The sequence below is a fragment of the Branchiostoma lanceolatum genome, chromosome 15 (genome assembly GCF_035083965.1).
Source record: "Branchiostoma lanceolatum isolate klBraLanc5 chromosome 15, klBraLanc5.hap2, whole genome shotgun sequence".
NCBI classification, from domain to species: Eukaryota; Metazoa; Chordata; class Leptocardii; order Amphioxiformes; family Branchiostomatidae; genus Branchiostoma; species Branchiostoma lanceolatum.
This window is the reverse complement of record NC_089736.1, coordinates 17,305,319-17,328,739: the sequence shown is the minus strand read 5'-3', so window position 1 is coordinate 17,328,739 and position 23,421 is coordinate 17,305,319. Positions and strand designations below refer to the sequence as shown.

General features: G+C 42.1%; 2 protein-coding genes across 7 annotated transcripts in view; both read right to left on the bottom strand.

Annotated features, from left to right (window-relative positions):
• LOC136420744 (alpha-catulin-like) overlaps positions 1 to 660 on the bottom strand; it is a 54,823-nt gene extending 54,163 nt beyond the window's left edge. For 3 of the 5 annotated variants that reach the window (XM_066407834.1, XM_066407836.1, XM_066407837.1), the window contains exon 1: positions 422 to 660. In XM_066407834.1, the coding sequence (XP_066263931.1) occupies positions 422 to 616 (195 nt within the window). In that variant the 5' untranslated portion in view covers positions 617 to 660. The remainder of the gene's footprint in view (positions 1 to 421) is intronic. The other 2 variants (XM_066407832.1, XM_066407833.1) reach the window with 2 other exon arrangements.
• Positions 661 to 2,852: 2,192 nt separating this feature from the next.
• On the bottom strand, positions 2,853 to 21,776 carry LOC136421144 (cysteine/serine-rich nuclear protein 3-like). 2 transcript variants are annotated; one of them, XM_066408294.1, is made up of 7 exons: positions 21,655 to 21,776; positions 15,615 to 15,873; positions 13,317 to 13,442; positions 11,551 to 11,699; positions 10,172 to 10,268; positions 9,514 to 9,650; positions 2,853 to 8,610 (listed from the first exon to the last, which is right to left on the bottom strand). In XM_066408294.1, exons 1-7 carry the CDS (start codon positions 21,751 to 21,753, stop codon positions 7,567 to 7,569), a joined length of 1,911 nt encoding a protein of 636 aa, XP_066264391.1. In that variant the 5' UTR covers positions 21,754 to 21,776; the 3' UTR covers positions 2,853 to 7,566. The 2 variants fall into 2 exon arrangements, with proteins under 2 accessions (XP_066264391.1, XP_066264392.1); XM_066408295.1 differs by lacking the exon at positions 21,655 to 21,776 and adding an exon at positions 21,395 to 21,603.
• Positions 21,777 to 23,421: the final 1,645 nt, after the last annotated feature.

The following is a 23,421-nucleotide window of genomic DNA, read 5'->3' as shown; positions in this document are numbered from 1 at the left end:
AAGTCTCGTTCGAAAATCATATTTGGATCTCCAAGTGTATCGCAGGAGCTTGGACAGCTTCTTGACATTACGGGGACACAATTATATGCATGATTTGGCCTTTCGTGCGAGATCTATTTAGTTTTTACGCGACCATGTCTTGTGCCTCAAATCGGCGCGTAACAATGGTCTACAGAACGCCATTATCTGGTCGGCTGATGTCTGACTACTGTCATCGTCTCTCCACACATGCTGACCACGCAGCGTCCCGAGAAACGGTCAGATGAACACACAGGCACACAGACAATCATTTGCCAATATGTTAGGGGGGGGGGGTCCAAAAGACAAACGCAAGATGTGCAGAGATATTTTTGTATCTCATCGTGTTGAGATAGTAACGTAGCGTGTTTTCCAGTGACAAGAGAGAGCAGCGTGCCCTTACCTGGGTGACGAGCGGCACTAGCGTTTGTTCCACTGACTTGGTTCTAATTTCTAGCGGTTTTGAGGTGGGAGTGGTCGGACCGCTACTCTCCGGCGATGCAGCCATCTTGACGATCCAGCTACAGGAAGATACCACTGTGGACCTTATAGGGGTGATCCTGGAACATACCACTGTGGACGTTACAGGGGTGATCATGGAACATACCACTGTGGACGTTATAGGGGTGATCCTGGAACATGCCACTGTGGACGGTGTGGACCGTTACAGGGATGATTCTGGAACATGCCACTGTGGACCGTTACAGGGGTGATCCTGGAATATACCACTGTGGACGTTACAGGGGTGATCCTGGAACATACCACTGTGGACGTTACAGGGGTGATCCTGGAACATACCACTGTGGACGTTACAGGGGTGATCATGGAACATACCACTGTGGACCGTTACAGGGATGATTCTGGAACATGCCACTGTGGACCGTTACAGGGGTGATCCTGGAATATACCACTGTGGACCGTTACAGGGGTGCTTCTGGAACATACCACTGTGGACCGTTATAGGGGTGATCCTGGAACTGACTGTGGGTATTAAGAAGAAGATCCAGAAACATACCACTATGGACCATAACAGGGGTGATCTAGGAACATACCACTGTGGACCGTTACAGGGGTGATCCAGGAACATACCACTGTGGACTGTTATAGGGGTGATACAAGAAAATACTGCTTTGATGTCATAGGAGTTGAAAACTGTTACCATCATTTTGCTACTCTGTGAGCATATGTTGATGAGGGAGATCATAATGTTTGTAAGAATGCTGTAAAAGCATAACTCTTTGGGCAGCACAGTAATAAAATATTATATTTCCGTCATCTGGTGGTTTCTGACAAAAGGGTTTATCCAAATTAGATTTTGGACAGGATTCAGGCTGAACTCTGGTATGCACGTAACTTCAGCTTAGCCTGTGAGAATCTACTCTCCAATCAGAGGAATGGGTCCGGCTGGTTTTTTATTTTTTTTCTGGCTTTCTATTCTGTCCCGTTGTGTGGGTTGGTGACATAAAGAAAACAGGACAAAATTACAATTCCGACAAAAATGCCTAAAACATGTCAAAAACCAGCCAGACTCATTCCTCTGCTTGGAGAGTAGGGTGAATCCAGATTCTCCAGCCCTGGTATGAATCATGGAAAGTTGGGCTTATTTGCATGATAACTGATAATGTTAGATTTTCTTAGTGATATCTTTTTTGGGGAATGTTCTTTGGGTGAAGGTGAACATCATGAGACTTACTTGCTTATGTTGACCCTTCGCAGTCATGAGACAAACCATGCAAATCAAGACTCAATTCGCATTTAAAGACAAGATTTCCATATTCAATGCGAATTAGGACATCATTTGCATGGTCAATGCAAATAATCTACTAGTATTATACTACTGAAGCGGTAAATCAGTTTCAGTTCTGAACATAAAAGTAACTTTGGAATGGCTCATTTTTGCACAATAAGGCCACACCAATTTAATTTTTTCCAGTTTCGCCGCTGTCGGACTTGAGACGAGATCATACCATGCATCGATGCATGGTAGGTAGCATGGATCTTGGAATCATGGAACATGCGTCGAAAATTACATGCGATCCATGGATCTTGGAAGGTGGTACATTGCATCCATGTTTGTATACATGGCCATATTACATCTATACCACAAAACTGAACAAGAAGGAACTGATTTTGTCAAGAAAACTAAGAAAACAATAGTACCATGCAGAGAGGTTTAAATGTTATATATCTTTAAAATCAGATTCAAAAATCAGGAGCAAAAGAGATTGTAATAAGTTGTATTGTAAATAATTGTGTTGAGCAGGAAGCGGATGTGACATTTGTCTTATAAACCAACAAACAACTATGTAGTATAATTCTCCCTCGAAGCCCTCAGACTGTGACAATAAGGGACGGAGAGTTTTTGACGTAGCCAACTTCTAATGCATGGTTATCGAAGCTTTTCAGCCAGTGTTCTGAATACGTTAGTCTGTCAAGTTTGCATTTCTAGCGGTATTACTGATGTTGCATCTAGCACATATCCCTAAATACCCCGTTTTCGAAAAATCGCGAATTTAAGTACCCCGCGAATTTATGTTACCCAACGTTACCATCCTCTGTAGTTTACCACTGGCTAATTCATTTCACTTGCCAACCATGGAGATGATACCCAGGCTTGTCCATCTTTAGCATCTGTTTGAATGGGGGGGGGGGGTGCTTCTAGCACAGTTAATTAAGGGGGAAGGGCCAACAACCTGTCCCTGTTGAAATATACCTTGCGACTGAAACAAGGAAACTTGTTCCATATGTGCCACTTGGCACGGATTGAAGACCATGGAACTGAATGTACCTGTTACACAAGAAAATCTTCAGCCAAAGCACACAGTAAGACCTGGTAGCATTAGCAGACTTTATTGCACATTGACTTCCTCATTGAAGAAACACATTTTTCTCATCCCACCAGGTGGAAGTGAAAGAACCCAATGTTGTCCCCTCTTGCTCTTCATATCTTATCATTTTGGTAGTTTTTCTTGTATCTCACAAGAAAATGTTCATAGTTCTATACAACAAGAACAAGTACTTAATCCTAAATAAGGGCTCGAAATCCTTTTTTCTGTCTACCTGCATGTAACATTTGAAGAAACCTGCATCAGATTAATCTTATTCTTACCAGCACTACTCAGTTTCTTTCCAATCTAGTCCGCAGACAAACACTTTTTGAAAGATGCAGCGGTAGTACAATTTTCAATAACAGGACACTTCTGAGAAGAATTCTGCACATGACTCTATGTCACAGCTGAGTTTTATCATGAACCAGTGCAGGTAGACATCTGTAAAACCTGCACAGCTCCAAGTTACCTGTACTAACCTTACTGCAGGTGGCATTTCGAGCCCTGTACAGAATACCTCAAAGTTTGGTAGCTGACTTCGAACATCGCAAACATCACAATCACAGTAGTTCAACATACATGTACAGTACATCAGATTATAACATCAACATCTAACTCTTTCTCATGATACCATGACAATCATTTAACATTTCTGTTACATTTGGTTACATGTCTAAACTGTGCAATCATGTAACCCTACCACAAACATTAAGGTGTTATGTGATCATTGACAATATGTTTCCACAAAGTGTGGATATGTTGTGAGAAGCTGTCATATAACCTTTCATTCAACAGCAATGTGTATGGTTCTTGTTGTACATGAACAGTCTTGGGCCTAATGTGCATCAAATACATACCAAGTCATATAATAGGCACTTGCACATTCATCCACAATTGTTGAAGGGAGATGAAATATTTTCAAACCCAGACGTAACAGCTCAGTTCAAAGCTACCAACATACCAACTTGATGGTATTGTAAAAAGGAACTGACTACTTCAACTCAAAGATTGAAATACATCAAATTTTCACCTGACGTCCAACCACATTTGACCCTCAAACTGCATGCATCATGAGCAGGGTCCTTTGTTGTCCAACACAAAATTTGCTGGGTTGCAATCTTTGTGTTAGAGTTAAATCATAATGTTTTGTACCAACACAGATGATCTTCCATGCTTAACTACCGACGTATATGCCACTATGTTGCAGTCATATAAATAGCCACATACTTTCCTGGACAATACTGTTAACACCAATGACAGATGAAATAGCTACTACATTGTAGTTCATGTATGCCTCCATAGTACACCTTACAGTAAAAGATACAATAGGTGACCATCATAAATAAGTAACATAAGAATCTATCCATTCACAGCACTGGATAAATATTGATACAAACTTACAATGATAGGGGAGAGGGTCACTTTACAACATCTAAAGTCTGAAAAGACCCCTGCAGAACACTTGTTGCATGAAAAGCGACAATTCCAACATACTCTGGATGGGGCCAGTATGACCGTACTCTTAAGAACTCAAGTGCTCCCTATCCCTATTGACGTCAAACACTAAAACAGGCATCTTTACCATCTGGTCTGAAAATATTTCCATACATACATGTAATAACCTCATCCAATTTAATGCAAGACATACACAGAAGTACCATTATAGTGTCTGCCAGCATTACTACAAAGATACAACACTACAGCTCCATTGCTCTTGAGACATCATCTGTTCTATGCATAATACTCAATACTCAATAAGACCTACACACTTCCATTCTTCATCACTACGATACAGAGGTAGTGGATCATAATGGTACAAAACAAGCAACGGTGGTATAACCTGACTCTACATTGTGTCGTCTCTCAACTTGGTCTCCTCCAAGTCAATTTACATTACTTTAACATTATTGTTACCAGCAATTTTATCCCAATTGTGACCGTCATACTCTTTGCTTCTGCACCAGATCCTTCTATATGACTAAACTTTGACACAACTTAACACATGGTTTTTCCTGGTATGGAGGATCAAATAACTTACTGATAGATTACTTCAGTTTAGGGTCAGAGAAGGCTGGAAGTCTGAACCACAAGACTTTTCCTGGGAGGTCAACTTGACAGGCCCAGTACTTGGGTCACATGTTCATAAGGTCATGTGTTAACAGTTATAAGATCAGGAATCGCTGGCTGTAGTTTTGACCCCAAAAAATGGTTCACTGCTGAGAATGCCATACTTTGACAAATGGATAGGTAGAGCCAAACATGTCTGTTAGTAATAAATATTAGCTTAAAAAAATGTCTTGTTCCCTTTGTTACATTTTATGCACATGCCTAAAGTCTGGTGAAGCATTGTGTAGAGTCAGAAGAAGAGGAAAGGTGAAAAGGAAGGATAGATCAGCAGGGCTGTGAGAAGTTTGTGTGATCCAGCAGATCATTTGTTGTCAGTCTCGGGAGTTGATTTATCATGTTGCAAGATGCGTAATTCATACCCAAATTATTCATGACTGCAAGAATTGATTCTTTTGACACATTGTCCCAGTACACTTTCTGTGCATGATCCAAACGTGTGGAACATAGATCAATGATAGACAATGAAATGAGGATCAAGAGCCTCAATTTTTCATGTTTATGTTAAGTCCCTACTGTTACTGTTCCATGCCTACTTCACACATGACTGTAGAGATGTTCATTGTACTTTAAACAATAAACATGCCTTGAAACCAATCTGAAAGTTGAACATATCCTGACCATTTATGTCCAAGGATTGCACCACAGTATGGCCCCAGGGCTATGAAACGGAGATGGGCACCGCCCTATACATCAATTATGGTGTGGGAGGATTTTAACTTAACTTTTAACTTATGTCCAAGGATCACCTTTGTTATTACAAAAGGAAGCACTTCATGAGAAGTTCAAGTATAACTGTACATGTCTAACGTTAAACTTGAAGGTTGAAAAAAAAGAGAGTTATTCTCCTATAATGTAACTACATGTCTGTCTGTCTCTCCCATAGCTTAGTCAGCCATCGGGGCAGCATAGCGTTCAGTTCATTCACACAATTTATTGTCAATGTTAGAACATTTTGGTACAATATCACACTTACATAATGTGGTACTGCACAATACTGCAAAATTTATTACATGTCTGTATGGCAAATAATCTGGTAAGCTTGTCACAGCAGGGTTCATGATCAAAAGAGCCAATCTCCAACTGTCCAGCACAATGTCTCATTACTACAACAATTCCAATGAAACTTGGGCTATGTAGAAGCTCAGAATACATACAGCATATTTCAACCACAACATCTAAACTCATCCTTCTCAGCCTCTTTTTCTGGAAGATAGCAACAAGGACCATAAGACCTTTGGCACAGTGAAGAAAGCTTGAAAATTCTGCACAAGATTAGTTTCCCAACTTTTGCAGTCCAATATCTTTATCTGTCAGATGTACAATACACTCTACCAATGGTAAAGACAAGAGCACCAATTTTTTCTAATGATGTTTGATTAAGTAGAAACAATCTTTTTGGCGTACATGATTCATCAAGCCTTCTATTCTAAAGAATTTTAAAAAAATTTGGAACGTCTGAAGTGTAACCTACGGGCCAAGAATGATTTTTCTATTCCCCCTAACATCCAGCCATCTCTCCAAATACAAGTGGTACGGACACATGCTGGATGAAGGTAACTCAGCTTTACTGTTGTCATATCTGATTCATTATAGTCTCATGACCGTTTTCATCTCTGTGACACATCAATAATGTGGTTTAATGTGGTCATTTCAATAAGATGCTATTCTGTCGTGTGTCTTCCACAAAGCTGCTGGACATTAATGATTGTTGTGATCATGGCCTAACTTAATTTGATACTTTCATAACATCACATGTTTAGGGAATATTCCATTCTGGAATTGCAACATGATGAATCAAATAAGCACCTTTTTAACTGAAATTTTAAATACACTTCAGCATCACAATAGGCTGACACTACCTATCCCCCTGAAGGAATTCAAGAGCATTTTAAGAACAGTATAATGTATCTACCTCTTTAAATGAATGTAGAAAATTCATTTGTTAACGTTTAGCCAACCTGTTTTAGTAACAAGAAACTCAAGTAAAATGAAAAGCCAACAGGACAGAAACATTATCTGACTGTTAGAGACCTTCTCCAGTTCTTTGATTTATTTTGTGTAAAGTTAAACTTATTGTGTTTCTTGTCATATATCTTTACACTCATAATATTTGAGTTTGCTTCCCAATCTGTGTCCATTTTAGTGTCCATTTGTTCACAAGGGCACATTACTTAACAGTATATAAGTACTGTGCATTGGGCATAAAGTTAGCTCTATCTCCTTCTTTTTAGACTTGTAAAAACTTGTACAAGTACATGATCAACAGTTTCATGACAACAATCATCTACCATCTTATAAATATGTTTAAATCTCTAGCCTAAGGTTAAAAATGGTAAGGTGCCAGGGAAAGAATGTGCAACTTTTAGACAAAAAATTGTAATTATAAAATGGCACAACTTTTTGACCTTTTCTTCTAACATTTAAAAAGTAGCTTGGACTAGACCAACAATTCATACAGAATAGCCACAAGTATGTCTCACAGAGAAGAATGTTGTACAATGTTGTACATCTACATTTAGATAGTCTATAATATTACACTAATACTGTTCATTAAAAATGCAGTTGAGTATTGACTCAGATCACTCTAGTAACTTTACACAGAGACTGTCTCCACAATCGATGCCTTGATTGCATCACTGAATGTTTGGTTCTCCTCACTCAGAGTTCCGATCTTCTCTTCAGCTTCCTCAAATTCCACCATTCCCAACTTTTCCAGCTCACATGTAGTGGTTGAATTGTCAGTTAGTGGAATGCACAGATTCTGGTTGGATTCCAGTGGCATTGGCACAATGTTCTCTTGATTGGAGTTCTCATCTGCCATGAGACTGACAGTTTCCACTACATCAATCTGCCCATCTGAGTCCATCCCAGCTCCCAGCGGCTCCAGCCTCCCAGCAGGCTTGGCATCAGTCAGGTTGGTGTAACTCTTTTCAACTCTGTCCTCAATAGACCCTACTTCACACAGGTCAGGAATGCAAGAATTCTTTGGAGTCGTAAGGGTTTCCTGAGCTGAGTGCTCTTCCACACAACAATTCTCTAATGGTGATGACAATTTGTAGTTGGAACGATCTTCATACACGTAACTATCGCTGTCGCTACTGTCTGAGTCAGAGGCATCTGGGCTCTTATACTGGTAAACGGCTGACATGGCACCTTTTTGTTGAATAGAATTTTCTTCATCAGAATCGTTATAGTGAAGACCACTGGGCAACATGTTAGTGCCATTACAGTGAGGGTTTAGAACACGACTATAAAGGTTTCCGCTGGAGGAAGAACTTCCAGGGCTTGGGAAACTAGCCTGGGGAACTTGGTAGGCAACTTCTAAGTGTCCATGTACAACCGGTGACACCAGCAGGCCCCCATCTGAGGGGGGTTTCTCTAGCCTATCATGGGCAGAGTGACCATTCAGGTCAACTATAGCCCCATTGTCAGCATTAGCTCTGACCACAACCATCTTCACCTTCTCCATACTGCCAGTTCCTGTTGGGTGCAGTCCGTTCTGTTTCTTCTCCAGCTCCAGACGCATGATGGTGTGGATGAAGTGGGTCCGCACACGCACGGGGTTGAACTCAATCCTCCCCGCCAAGTTTCCACAGCCATCCTTGGTGCAGCCGCATGGAAAGGACAATCTATCTACCTGTTCCACACAAGGAAACATGCATGGAAAACATTCACTGTCAGAAGTCTGAGGGGCACAGGGGGGAACAGCAGTAATGAAAACATCAACAAAAACTGAGAAGCTTTTACATACACCTTTAAACCACACCAACTTATTTTATGGATGACATCCTCTGGAGACCCCAAAACTAATGCGCGCGGGCAAAAAAAAGAAAATCCAGCAAAAAAAAATGCTGCTAAACCACAGGACTACTAGTACAAAGCTGGTATTGCGAATTGAACCACAGAACACAGTTTATTTGTAGGAGGTACATGTAGGTTGTCTTGTTCATCATAGAAGACTCAGCGCAAGTGATTGATTTTTTATATATTGACAAGAACGACCAAAGAAGGATACTATAAGAAGGTATTTGGCTCCAAGGACTGTGGATAATATATGACTGTGATGAGAATACTCATATACACCCATAAGGGCAGTTTCAACATACATGGCATTGAACTCCATATTAAGCATTCCATGGTTTACGCTCACAAATCTCACTGTGAGACCTCTGCCAATCCCTCAATTCCTCTCCCATGTCTCTCATTATTGCAAAAGAAACGTGTGAGAGCCACTCTGGATAGGTCGTCTTTGAAATTGGCGATACTCGCTGGCCGCCGCGATCCTCTCGTACAACTGTGCAAACGCAAAATCCCCCTAGCCAACATCGATGGCATACCAATCCACAAATACGCCCCAGTTTTCCGATAAGCCGGCACAATGCTAGCCTTTTGCAGCAATCTAAGTCAGAAAGTTCCGGAGTTCCGTGTAGCCTTGGAGGAGGTGATTTTTTTTTTTTTTTTTGACAACAGGCGAAAATCAATGCGCGCGCGGATGTCATCCATAAGATTAAGTTGGTGTGGCCTTAGCTTAGCTACCAACCTGGCATTTGATGTCTGCAATACTGCAGGCACACGTCTCCGGGTCACAGTACACCTGGCAGTTGCACCCACACATCTCCCGCGACATGCGGATCTGACGAAGCTCCCTTTTCTCATTACTGTCAATTCGCTTAACTCCTGCAGAAAAATGGATTAAAAACTTGAGCATTCTAAAATTTGTTTTGGGACAATCACGAGGGACCCATACAAACTCAACATTGTGCAATTTAACTACATTCTAATAACACAAATTGTACAACTGTGAAATTTACAGTTCACAGTTCAATTTAAGTAAAAGGCCCAATGACAAAACCCAATGAATGTTGATTGATTGATTTGGCGGTGAAGACATCATCATTTCACCTATTGCATTAAAATGCCTACGACGCCAATGACACTAAGATACAAAAGTTCTTGATTACATTCAACCATAACGTTTTACAAAATCTGCATCCTCCTGATGTTATTGGACATTACTAACTTACACTTCGAACCTTATAAATCATATTTCCAGCTCTTGATTCCTACCGCCAGGTGATCAAGTTAATTTCTACCTGTATACTACTACTACTACTACTATACAAGTTAATTTCTGCCTGTATACATATCCCAGCATGGTGTGGTGACCTGTGACCCTGTGTGAGGGTGAGTATAGGTACCTGCTGATCGGAGCATGAGTCGTCTCCTCTTGGTGGCAACAGGCTGCAGGAAGTAGTAGTCATCAGGGTCGTCTGGGTCCGACTCCGACTCGTCTCCCTGATACAGCAAACAGTGCAATTTTTAACAATATGCTAAGGAACCAGCGTTCCCGCCAGGCATGCGTCCTTGCATCTTTGGACGCCTTTTTTTTGGAAAAGACTCACTCAGCCCAGCCTCAGCCCAAACAAAATTTTGAAGGGAGGCTAATTTCTGTCACCAGTGGAAGTAGAATCTTAGAACAACCGCTCTATTAGTAAGAAAGAAGCCTACGATGTACTCCCGGGGTTCTCTGTTATGCAGTCCAGGGCCAGGGGCGGAGCGCTGCAAGCCCAAAAACATCAAACTCACACCCGGTACCCATGAAATTGTTGGGAGATCCGAGCTTCTGTGCGACATGCCCCCGTAATCACTAAGGAGATCTTCAAAAGTGCCAACAGTCCTACGGCCACAGGGAATAGAAGATTCACTCGAACAAGGGGCGTCTCTAAATATTGTGTTGTTGCCCTCATTGTACTTTTTTTAATCACAGTTATATGGATATTCGCGGCTCTAAGGATTTTACAAGCGGTTAATATCTTGAACTGGGACGAACTCAGCCAAAGGTTCGCGCCAAACATGAAACGCCTGAAGGGTGATAGCATCACAACGTAACAAAGCACAAAGCAAACACATTGATACATGAAAAGTTGATATATTTCCCAGAAACCAATACAATTCACTAAAATCACACACAACTTATTGTAATCCTTCGATTTTATTTAGAGAAATATCATAGAGTCTATCAACTTACAATGTGATTGTGAACTCCCTCTTTTACGTTTGGATGCGGTGAGCACACCGGCTGCAGCCATTTTGTCAAAAGCTGTGACGCGATTTCGTTCAATTTGCTCTTGGAAGGTTGACCCAAAGACCTAATCTTTGGCTCGCAGTATGACTGCACGAGTATGAGCATAGTATTACGTACATGTAGGAAAAAAAGAATAGCAAGAAACCAAAGAGTGTCATTGCCAAACCGTAGACGGCGTCTCCACTCCCAAAACTACAATGCAAATCCGAAATTGTGGTGTAGCCAGCCTTTAGTTTTGAGTCATTTTACGATATAATTGGACATGATTCTATACAATACAAACTTTACGATTATGGGCTATACAGATATGCATTGTTTTTACAATTGAGTGAATGGTAAATGGTTTTGTGTTTTGGAATTCTATACAGATAGACGAAATATACAGAAAAAAGGTATACAAATAATTGGCATATACTGTATAAGAAACATTTATCCAAACTAATATAAATGTTTTGAAGAAGATTCAGTACTGTAAAACTGTGGGGTTGGTACCTGTGACTCAGAACTATCAGTGGCCATCTGCTTCACCATCTGCTGCTGATGCTTATGACGACGGATGATGGCCTGGTGGATACGGTCCTGTTCCTCCTCATATCCCTTCAGACTGAACTTCTGCATATGGCAATGGTGGGCTGACATACCTGAGGACAGAACCTGACAGTTTGATTTCTATATATTTGGCCGTGCATGAGTACACATGAATACTGGACACTCAGCGGAGGCAATGAGATGGTGACAGAAACAGAGGCAAGAAGCCCAGAACACTTAAAGCTTCAACCTACAGGTACACATTCACCAACTATGGCAGGGATCACCATGCCAGGATTGGGATACAAACCCACTCCCAATGTTACACAAAGCCTAGAGCTCTTCCAGAGCACAACCATGGGCTCACCAGACAGAAGGATGCCTTTTACTACTACACATGTACAATAAATCACATAACCTTCATTAAAGGTGCCCTAAGCGATTTCAGGGGGTAGAACTTGAAATATTCTGGGGAAAACAATTCTGTTTTGTGAGGTTGAAATTGACATTTGCTTCCCCATTTTAGCACATCTGCATCATTATTTCAGACTTTGGGCATTTAAAAATAGCACAGAAGCAAGCCACAAAAGGAGTATTGTATTTATTGGGTCCCCCAAAAAATCAGCCCAGAATCCAGCCTTAACCGTTTTCTGTCGACAATTTTCGGTAACATCCGGCCGCGTGACGTCACAATGCCCGAGGACAATGAGCCATGACCACGTGATTATTTCTTCGGATGCGTTCGGGACTTATCGGTCAGAATCGTGCATGTTCGGAAGATTTGAAATGATGGCTGGCCTCCAAGTGCTCAGATTTTCAATGAGTTCCCACCACACAACGACATCACATTTTTGCTCCATGATGGTCGATATGTGATGGTTTAGTGTTACCTAAACTTACTATGGATAGAAATCAGGAAAAAATTGATTTTGAATATATGACTTTCAGCGCCCTAATATTGCTTAGGTTGCCTTTAACATTAATCCGCCGGGTTACATAAATCCGCCACTTTGAAAAACAGTGTGTTTGAGATGTCTCTAGTGCAGTTCCCCCTGGTATGCACAGTTTAGATATACCGGAGTGAATTATACAGGGGGGGTTGGGCTGGAGATCTCGGTTTGGACGTATCTTTTCAGGGTGGCGGAATTATGTACCCTTGCGGAATTATTTTAGTAGATGTTACATCCTGTAACCTGTTACAGTAGTTTATTAACTCCACCAAGATAGTAACATTTTCAGTACCAATATGTGTTTGTTTATTGGTTATACATATCTCAGGACTGTTGATATTTTGATTGTTTAACATAAAGGATTTCTTCAATGGTTTTACAAACAAAATCTTAATTCACCTTTTGCTTAGAATGCTGTGCAGCGGCCACATGTTTATGGCAGTTACATGATTTTCGCGAATGTACACACTCGCTCCAAAACTTATTTTTGTAATTCAGTAAACGTTTGTGACATGCTGTGGGTATAATTGCAGCGGTTTATCACCTGCTTAGGTCCGCTGTACCCGTATGTGTGACATCAAAACCCTGAAACAAACCGATCCAGACGGAATCCATCCACTTTGCATGCACACTGTGCAATTTGGGCAAAAGTTAGTGGACTCAGAGTCTAGTCCAACATACATGTAGCAAACATCAATGATCAATGACTTCTTGAGATGTTTTGTTCACTACTTATGAGAGATATATCATTTCAATAGCTGGAATCATCAGACAACTTACCAAGTGTAGATCCACCTTGACTGGGAACAGAGGTGAAGCCTTGAGTACGTTTGAAGTAGAACACTGTCACTCCATCAAAGGCAATCCTCCCTCCCTTCGCCTTCTTACCTTTCTTCAATATTGGTGCTGAAGCGTCAAGAAGAAACAACATTTACTCAATTATAGAAGTGAAGAGTACCGCAATATCCAAAAACTGAATCTGTTATGAAATGAATACACAGTACTATAGGAATATGCATATACACACTGTACATGTAATAATCTTTATTCTAAAAAAGAAATAAGCAGCCATATTCTTTTCTTTTCTTTCTTGGCTTGATTGAAAGCCATGGCCCTTGGTTTCTGTTTTACATTTTATCTTACTTCTTTCATATTACAAAGATTCAGACTGGATTGGACCCTCCATAAAAGACAATTAGACTAAAGCTATACAGGGCTGCAAGTACTTTTTTCATGTAAAATTGTTTTCAAGTTTCTACAAATATGTAATACTTTTATAACTATAATTTACATAGATCAATAACTCTCAGTGTATTTTGAAGGATGTGAATTCCAGTTTATGACATAGTACTGCTGAAGACTATCATCTCATTTTTTGCTCATCACAAGAATTGCAAACTGCCTGTTGCATATTAAGGGCCCTGTCTAGCCTCCTTTGCAAACTTCCTAGAATGGCGGCTTATATATTTGGGGGGGGTGACGCGATTTCTTAGGGGCAAGGTTCTCTAATGCCGGCAAGGGAGTTATGCTGCCGAGGGAGCTATGTCGCCGAGGGACGACCGCCTTTCTATCCAGTCTGCTTCCAGTCGGGCTGAGCAAAGGGAAGGTGATTAAGACAGCCATTCAGAGAGGCTATTAACATGTTCACGCAAGGATAATTACGCGACGAACAATTGACTGAATGGGCACCACACTGACGCCTGGTTAGTTTCCAGCTGAAACAAAAGATGAATAACACACCAGTCGGGGTCAGAAATGGAGGCTAGACTAACTATCTCTTAAATCAATGTGGGCATTTATTTTATTGAAGACAGTCGGACAGTTTTGTCGGATTTTTATATCTAGTCTGGAACCGGCAGAAATGGGGAGGGGGCCATGTGAGCTCGCCACTTTAATAGACGAGTTTAGAAAACAAATACACATGTCTTAGGCTGTAATATGCAACATCATCTTCAGCTCCTTTGCGAAATTAGCCAAATTGAATGTGTGGGTAGAAATCATTCTTTAACAAGTTTTAACTGTAATTTCCAACACAAGAAATTGGACTTACCCAAAGACATCGGTCTTTGTCAAGGAGTGATCAATCCACCTCACGTTATGCAGATAGCACACATGACTCCGTGAGTAGTGGATCGTAAGTAGCGGAAAGTCTGTGGTTCAATGAGCACAAACGCCCAAGCACTATCACCTCGGAAGTCTCACAGCACATACACATAGAGTCCCCTGGACATTCAGTCTCACTGGATAAAGTTAAAATCCTGGACACTGAGCCGAACTTCGTTGCAAGAGGCATCTAGGAAGCCATTTACATCAGGGCCCTACGACCATCCCTCAACAGAGACGGCGGGCGCCACAGACTTTCCGCTACTTATGATCCACTACTCACAGAGTCACGTGTGCTATCTGCATAACGTGACGTCATCCCAGCGGTGGATTGATCACTCCTTGACAAAGACCGATGTCATACGGTCGAAGATTTGGGTAAGTCCAATTTCTTGTGTTGGAAATTACAGTTAAAACTTGTTTAAGAATGAAAACAAATCGATTTGCCATGGCCAGCTAGGTCGCTAGTCCCAAAAAACTACACAAAACAAGCTTTCCCTTGACAGCGGCTCTGATGGTCTGCAACTGAGCTTGTCGGTGAAGAAATAACCACTAATCCTCGTCGTCTCCTTGGCAAGAGACGGTAGTATCTGGTAACAAATTGACTTTCCGTGACCAGTAGCCAGGCCCACAAAACAATCTTAGCCTTCTGTGGTAAGTTGAAATGTTTTGATTTTTGGAAATGGATCGTGAATACGGAGGCGTGACAACTCACTAATGGTGTTAGTATTTGTTCATCTCCATCGTAACAGGTGACTCCAGGACATCATAACACTGTACAATGTGTGGTACGTACATGTAGGGCTTGGACAAGGGGGAAGTTGGGCAGAAGACAGAGCTAACATTTTTTTGGTGGTGTTTGAGTTTGCAGCGAAGAGGTCAGCGTGAAAACCATGAACATAAAACAACCACAAACTTAAATGCGTTTACACATCATTACACTATCATAATGCATGAGAAGATGTGTCCACTGACCTGGAACAATAGTAGGGTCAGGAGGTGTGAGAGGGTGTGCCAGGTACATCTCCCCTTCTGCACAATTCTCATCTTCTTCATCCTCAGAGGAGGATGTTGGTGTGGATGAGCTGCTGTGGTCCTGCTCTAGCCCATCCTGCGAGTCAGACTCATCCAAGTCAGACACCCCTGGCCCGTCGGGGTCAGTCAGTTTCCGTTTAGACATACTGGGTTCAAAATGAGCGTTGTCGACCACAATGTTGGCAGGACCTGATGATAGCTGTCAATCAAATTGAAAGAGACATTCATGAAACATGATACAGAATCAAAGTTACATGCAGTACAGAATCAATTAAAAATCAGAAAGGCTAATCAATGTCTAGACTACACTAGGCTCAGTGCAGTGTCTGACTTTTGTCTTTGGGTGGACAGACAAAAATTTCACCCATTCCATCCTACATTTTTTATGATGTCGTTAACAGTGATTTGTCATCAACAGAGGCCAGGGACGACTCGTATGCCTCTAAAACTTGGAAATATCATTTTCCAAGGGTAACAAGTTCAACAATTCTTGACAGAATATCCCTGGGACCCCCTATATTCCTGCGACCTGTGTTCTACATGGAACAGTCAAACTGAGTTTAATTTCTTTGTCTTTTTTCTGTGTAGGGCGGCCAAGATGCCTTCCTGGCTAAATGCTTGAACCAAGGAGGTTTTGAACTGAGAGACAGGGGAAAATGTAAAGCTGGAGAAAGTCCTGGGCAGTAAAATCCAAACAAAGGAATCAAAATAGTGTCACTAGCATCCCGTCAAACAACAAATCTTTTGCGGTAGATTTGAAAGCAAAACATGAATGTACAGCACGTACACTTTAATGGTCAAATCTACATGTGTATGTCAACATCACATGCACAAGTGCAAGAAATTCCCTTTTACAGTAGAATCCGCTTAACTGCACATCCCATTTGTCAGCGTATTTGGTGCAATTATCCGGCTGGTGCAATAATGCAAAATTGCCCAGCTGGACCGGTAGTACACTGTATCATACAGGAGGTGAATAGTTTATAAACCTCGGTGTGCTGTATGAACTTGTTAGCACGCATTTAGATGTTAGAAAGTTTCGTTATACAGGTACAGTGCGGTAAGACCGTACATTCCACCTCTTGTTTTGGCCACGTTCATGTATTAAAACAGTAAATTAAAAATTCTCAGGAAAGACATCTCAGGACACAGTGAGTGAAATCAGTACGCACCAGACAGGCCCCTGTCATGTTTGGACAGATTAGACTGTGTACATCGATCATGGTAGTGAATTACTGTACAATGTACTGTACTACCAGTGCCGTGGGTAGATATGGTTAGATGACTTAGATCAGTGACAGACCATTCTCCTTATAGCAGAGCCGAACCCATGTATACATCCTTCGGATGAAGGTAGGAAGTTTCTAGGACGTGGATTCAGCTTTGCCATAAAAGAATTGTGACAGATGATCACGTCAGCACCGCACCATCAAAAGGGACTGCTATGTCCGTCCACGCGTCTGTAGCCCTTGCCGAGTCGCTGTGCGGTTTCAGACTAGATCTGAGAACTGCGACTAGATGTACCTAAAGACGTCAGACTTTTATTATTGCAGCAGTATGTGAATATAGCGCTTCCACAAACCTAAAACCACCAACAACACCCCATAAGACAGTGTACAGGTAGGACCAATTTTTGTTTGAGTACAGCATGCTGTCTGCCAAAGCGCAATGCCGCCTTTGGCAGGCATGCGTCTCTTTATGCCGAGGACACACCCGTGATCTGCTGGGGACCTCCCATACGATCGCTATCAGTGTGATTGTCAATGGAGACCACCTTACTTTGTTAGTCAAAACAATTTTAGACATGTTGGCGGTATTGTGCCTCTACACTGGCAGTTATCGGCTCATTTGTACCACGTTTGCTGATTTTTAGTGCACCTTTTTAGTTACCGGTAACTTGTTGAGGATTTTTGAAAAATTTTGGTGCAGTTATCCGGCATTGGTGACAATGCGTGCAGATATGCAGAGTCACTAACAATGCAGTGAATGGGAACCGGTTTGGGATTCGGTGCAGTTAAATGGAATGTGCGTTAATTCGAGGTGCAATTAAGTGGCTTGCTTCTACTGTACTTGTTTTAGCTCACCTAACTCATCTGAGTCATCAATTAGCTGAAAATTTGTTTGCAAGTGAATGAATAGAAGACGTTAACTACATTATTAAACGATATAAAACAATAGTACGTACGTTGAATTGCTTGTGTGTTTGAAACTGGTCTTATTGTTTCAACTGTAGCTTGACTTTTGCAGGAAATGCATGTAGCAGGTACAATATGAATAGAACGAAAACAAACATTGTCCATCCAGGCATTGTCAAGTTGACAGACAGACAAACTGACAAACACACGCAGACACTGACAATGCTCCTGAAACTGAAAATATTTCCTTCTTGGCAAAAGAAACAGGAATCCTGTGATGGACCAGGATACTAACGTTGGGTAACATAAATTCGTGGGGTACTTAAATTCGGGATTTTTCGAAAACGGGGTATTTAGGGATATGTGCTAGATGCAACATCAGTAATACCACTAGAAATGCAAACTTGACAGGCTAACACATTCAGAACACTGCCTGAAAAGCTTCGATAACCATGCATTAGAAGTTGGCGACGTCAAAGACTCTCCGTCCCTTATTGACAGAGTCTGGGGGCTTCGTGGGAGACTCACACTGCACGGTTGTTCGCTGGTTTATAAGACAAATGTCACATCTCCTGCCTGCTAAACACAATTATAGAAAAAAAGGATGGTTTATTGTTCTGCTAGATTGATTTCAGTCAACCATTATCGGAAAAATCCCGAATTTATGTTACCCAACGTTACCACAGAAGTCACAAAATCAACATCACCAGGCTGGTGATCATTTCAATCAATTCTCCTTTTCCATACTTCCCATGATCCTTGGCTACAGGATGACCATGCAGTGATGTCCTACCATTGGCTCAAAGTCAAAATCAGCAAACTCGGGTAAAATCTTGTTCAGTAAAATCTGTTAACCAGTACCTAGGTCACATGATAATTGCTTCTTTCATGAAACCTGATAGAAAATATTGCACTTTGCCTGTTTTACCTACTTAAACCAAAACCACTACTGTACTAGACAAGTATACTGTACAGGGTGACTGTAGTTTTGCAATGTCATCAAACCAGTAGGTAATAAGTTGGTAGACAGGTTAAACACAGCGATCGAGGTACAATGCAGTCAAATCAGGTAAGGCAAGTTAACCTGCTTGAGGGGACTGCTTTTTTTGGGGTCCCTTGAAATTTTTCAACAGACACAAACATTGAAGATGACCACTAACACGACTATGACCAGCATAGTTTGGCCTAAAACGACCACGCCTGTCATGATAAGGGATCGAAAACATTTGACCTCGTTGTCTTCGAATGCCTCGTTGTTGAGGCCTTTCTTAGAGTGTATTAAGCACCTTGATGTCTGAAGTGTGCATACCTCGGAAATCACTGTTGCTGCACAAGTAGATCTCTTAAAATTCATCGCTTTTTAGATTTGGTGGTATTATGATTAGTGGCGGTATCATGGTAATGGATGTTACCAATAATTCAATCTATTTTGCCGAAATGGTTCGAACTGTTTTATTTTTTTCATCACGAGTGCAGCCGAGTAGCTTATTGGTAATTTTTTTCAATAGCAGGTAGGACATTCTTGGGCCAAGCAGTTTTGTTTCCCACTAGTCACAGGGAGCAAAAGTTGAAAACCAAAGTTCAATTGTCAAAAAACTGGAAACAGAGATTCTCACATTAAGAAAGCCTTGAAACTTGAGGGATATTCTCTCTTCGCTGGTCTATGGGAGACCACCTGTCTATACTATAGAGACTGTTTTTGCTCAGACCCTGATGAAGTGGTCACCCTGAACAGGTTTGAATCATTTTCATCAATATACACCATTGATATCGAGAAACCTAATTTAACGTTAAGCTTGAGTAACATGGCATTACGTTTTTCGCGTCAGCGTCGAAATTTCCCGCTGTCGGGAGGCCGCTGTCGCGACGTCTCTAGACACACTGCCCGGAAATCTGACAAACACCCGCGGTGCTTGCATTTCGCGACCTTGTTGAAAGTATCGGGCAGGTCGCAAACTTTCCTTTTACTTGCTCGGCCTCTCGCAACCGCTGTTGTATTTTTACGTAGGCCATCTTGTTCCTGGATGACTCCAGCTTCTTCTGGATATCGTTCTCCGACCATATACTGATCAGGCAACCCATTTCGGGATCGCTCCACGTACAGCATCCAGCCCTTCACCCCGCCATTTTAATTTGTTGGGGGGATTCCCGCCATGTGTGATCACATGAAAGCTTGCAGTCAACCAATCATAGCACATGTTTTCTGACGCGAGCCAATCAGCGCTTACAACATACAAGCGGTAAACATACATGAGCATCAAAAATGCCGTCACTATTTTGAAGTGGTTGAACCTGTGAAATTACGGCGTAAAATACAATTCATCTACGCTACCTACGCAAAATTTTCACGGGATAAAATAAAGGAATAGACACTTCGCCGAATACGTTCACTAATGTCGGCAAATCACGGCAAATTACAACGTATGGGCTCAAATGGTCTAGCGAAAGTCTTGTTTTTCTTAACATATTTTCAAGGACTTGGTAAGTTTTTGTTGGCTTTCTTTGATTGAGTCTTGAAAAACAGGTTTTTAATGAGATCAACGTATGTCAAAGACACTGATATCGATTGTGCGCAAGCATAACAATAGCAAGAAACGAAATTGTATGATTGTACAACAGTAGACGGCGTCTTGCCGCCCGTAACTACAATGCAAAGCCTTGTTTATGTGTCGATGTTCCCTGCTCATCACTCGTAAATGTGGGGAGGGGGGCACAAGTACGATAAACATATCCGCGGGGAAATCAATTCGCGGCACAAAGGTCGCCACGATCTAAGTAGACTTGCAGTATGCTAATCAGCGCGTGTTTTATGCTAATCGCCGAAACCCCGACTCCCGCTGACGCGAGCTCTTCAGACGTTGAAGTTTGAAGTTGACGGGGACTCCCGCTGTGCTGACGGGCGACGGCTTCGTAGTTGATGGGAGAAAATTTGTCGACAGCGGGACTACGTCGACGGGAATTGTCTTTACACAAGGTTCCCGCTGTCGCCAGTCCCGCTGTCCCCAGTCCCGTTGACGGGAAAAGCGTAAATATGTTAAGAGAGCCTAACTGTTTTTTGGACAATGGTTAAACCTATTTTGTTCAAAATTTCAAAAACCCAATGGTCTAATTACACTAACGTTATCATAAACCTATGACCACCCTGTAACAAGGGAAGTGTGAAAAGCAAAATGAATTTAAAGGAACGTTTAAATTGCACATGCATTCATTTGATATTTAACATTAGATGATGGGAAAACTGGAGCAGGAAAATGGTTTTTGCTTCTACCAAGGAGGTTAAACCTCCTTGCTTCTACTGATGGTGCCAGTAGTTACATGAGTATATACATTTTGGGGTGATTCATACAATAAATCGTACATGTGGACTTTTCTTAATGAAATCAGAGAAAAAAGCAGCGGTCTTGCCGAGAACCAAGGCATTCATTTTGTGTGGCCGTAAAGAGGACTGACGCAGGCTCAGCTCAGACTCACCCTCCCCACCCATATGTACACCCATTGTTCTAACGATAAATGCCCAAATTCTTATCAAAACCAACGTTTACTGTGAACTCGGAAAACATGAGACGTTTACAACAATTTCCTCACTCGGATTCCCTTCCTACAATCCCCGATTGTGAATCCCGGGGTTGGGGCGGACTGCTAGACTTGGTTGAGCGGAGCCGCTATTTAGTATGCTGCATCGCTAAACGCTGTGGGGCCGGAACAATGGGGCATGCTCGCCATTCCTGCCGACCTGAACAACCGACTCACGCGGTCTGCCGGCTGGGGAGGGCATTAAAATGGTCATCCAACACGTCACACATCAGGCACACGTCCTGAAACAATAAAAAAATGAAGATTCTTACCGACAGAAAATGCAGGGTTCTCTCTCTCCCTGCCGGAAGCCGCTGCCTAATTATTAAGTATTCACTGACGTCAAAGACTGGCCAATCCTCATTCAACATTTCCCGCGCCGCACTAGACTTTAAATTTTCTGACCAATCAAAAGATGTTAAATACTAATCTCTTCACCCAGAGGCCAATCAGCGACCAGAATAGACCATGTGACATTGGGATGTGAACATGAAACCGAATAGATTCTCAATATAGACCTTTCCCGTTCTATAAAAGTAGGGATAGGATGTAACTACAACTACCTGGGCTGCAGAATACAGTGGACCATCTTCATCATCATAGGATGTAACCAGGGGTGCCAAAGAATACATACGAATTTTACGGAATACGTACGAATTTTACGGAATACATACGATCTATTACTAGAAACATACGATCCGTACGGAATACATACGATCCATTACGCAGAAACATACGATCCGTACGGAATACATACGATCCATTACGCGGAATACATACGATCCGTACTAATTTGCTGGCCATCGCGCTAGCACCGAATCTAGCTTTGTCTGGTCCTCCTAGTTGGTCTAAGCCTACATCAGTCTTAATTTAGTGCAGCTTGAGATTTTTAGAGTTTATCCGGATGGGATACGCCATTATTAAGCTCTTATAAGCCAAAATATCGTACGAAGAACTGGTTATCCCGAGTCCGCCATATTGAATTTGCCGCCAATGTCACGTGATCAGGACATTTCTCCAAATTAGTAAGGATCGTATGTATTCCGCGTAATGGATCGTATGTATTCCGTACGGATCGTATGTTTCTGCGTAATGGATCGTATGTATTCCGTACGGATTGTATGTTTCTAGTAATGGATCGTATGTATTCCGTAAAATTCGTATGTATTCCGTAAAATTCGTATGTATTCCGTAAAATTCGTATGTATTCTTTGTCACCCCTGGTAACGTTATTATGGAAAAAAAGACCAGCGTCCTTACTAACTTGGTCACTAAAGTTAATGTCTTGGCGCGCGTGTTTGTGTGTCTCTCTGTATGTGTCAATGTGTGTGTGAGCGTGTGTGTGTGTGTGTGTGTGTGTGTGTGTGTGTGTGTGTGTCTGTGCCACTGTGTGTGTGTCACTGTGTGTGTCATTTTGTGTGTGTGTTAGCCGTGGCGACTATAGGAGGGCGTTTTTGCTTGTTATTCATTATACTAGCCCCCGCGAAAGGGCTAGTCTATAGGATAGTAACAAGCAAAAACACGCTGGGTCGTCACGGCTATGTGTGTGTTTTATATAAAACCTCCTTGGTGTGTGTGTGTGTGTGTGTGTGTGTGTGTGTGTGTGTGTGTGTGTGTGTGTGTGTGTGTGTGTGTGTGTGTGTGTGTGTGTGTGTGTGTGTGTGTGTGTGTGTGTGCGCGCGCGCGCGTGTGCGTGTGTGTGGTACCGCAGCATTACGTTCGGTTCTGATATCTCGTGTTTTGGACATGGATTTTGGGTGGAAGGTAGCTCTTGTACTCGGGAAGAACCCCAGCAGCTTCTTTGTAACTACAGCACGGGGTATAACGTACGTCACGGGATGGCCAGACACATTCGGTGGTCGCAGAGATCTATCAGCCGAAACGCGCAGACACATTCAACGCGCCGCAGAAAAATCAGCCGTCCGCGCGGACCAATCAGCTGCAACGCGCAGACAAATTCGACACCGCGCGAACCAATCAGCCGCTCGCGCAGAAATTTCAGCCGTGGGACAGCGCCATCAGCTGTCTCACTACTGCCT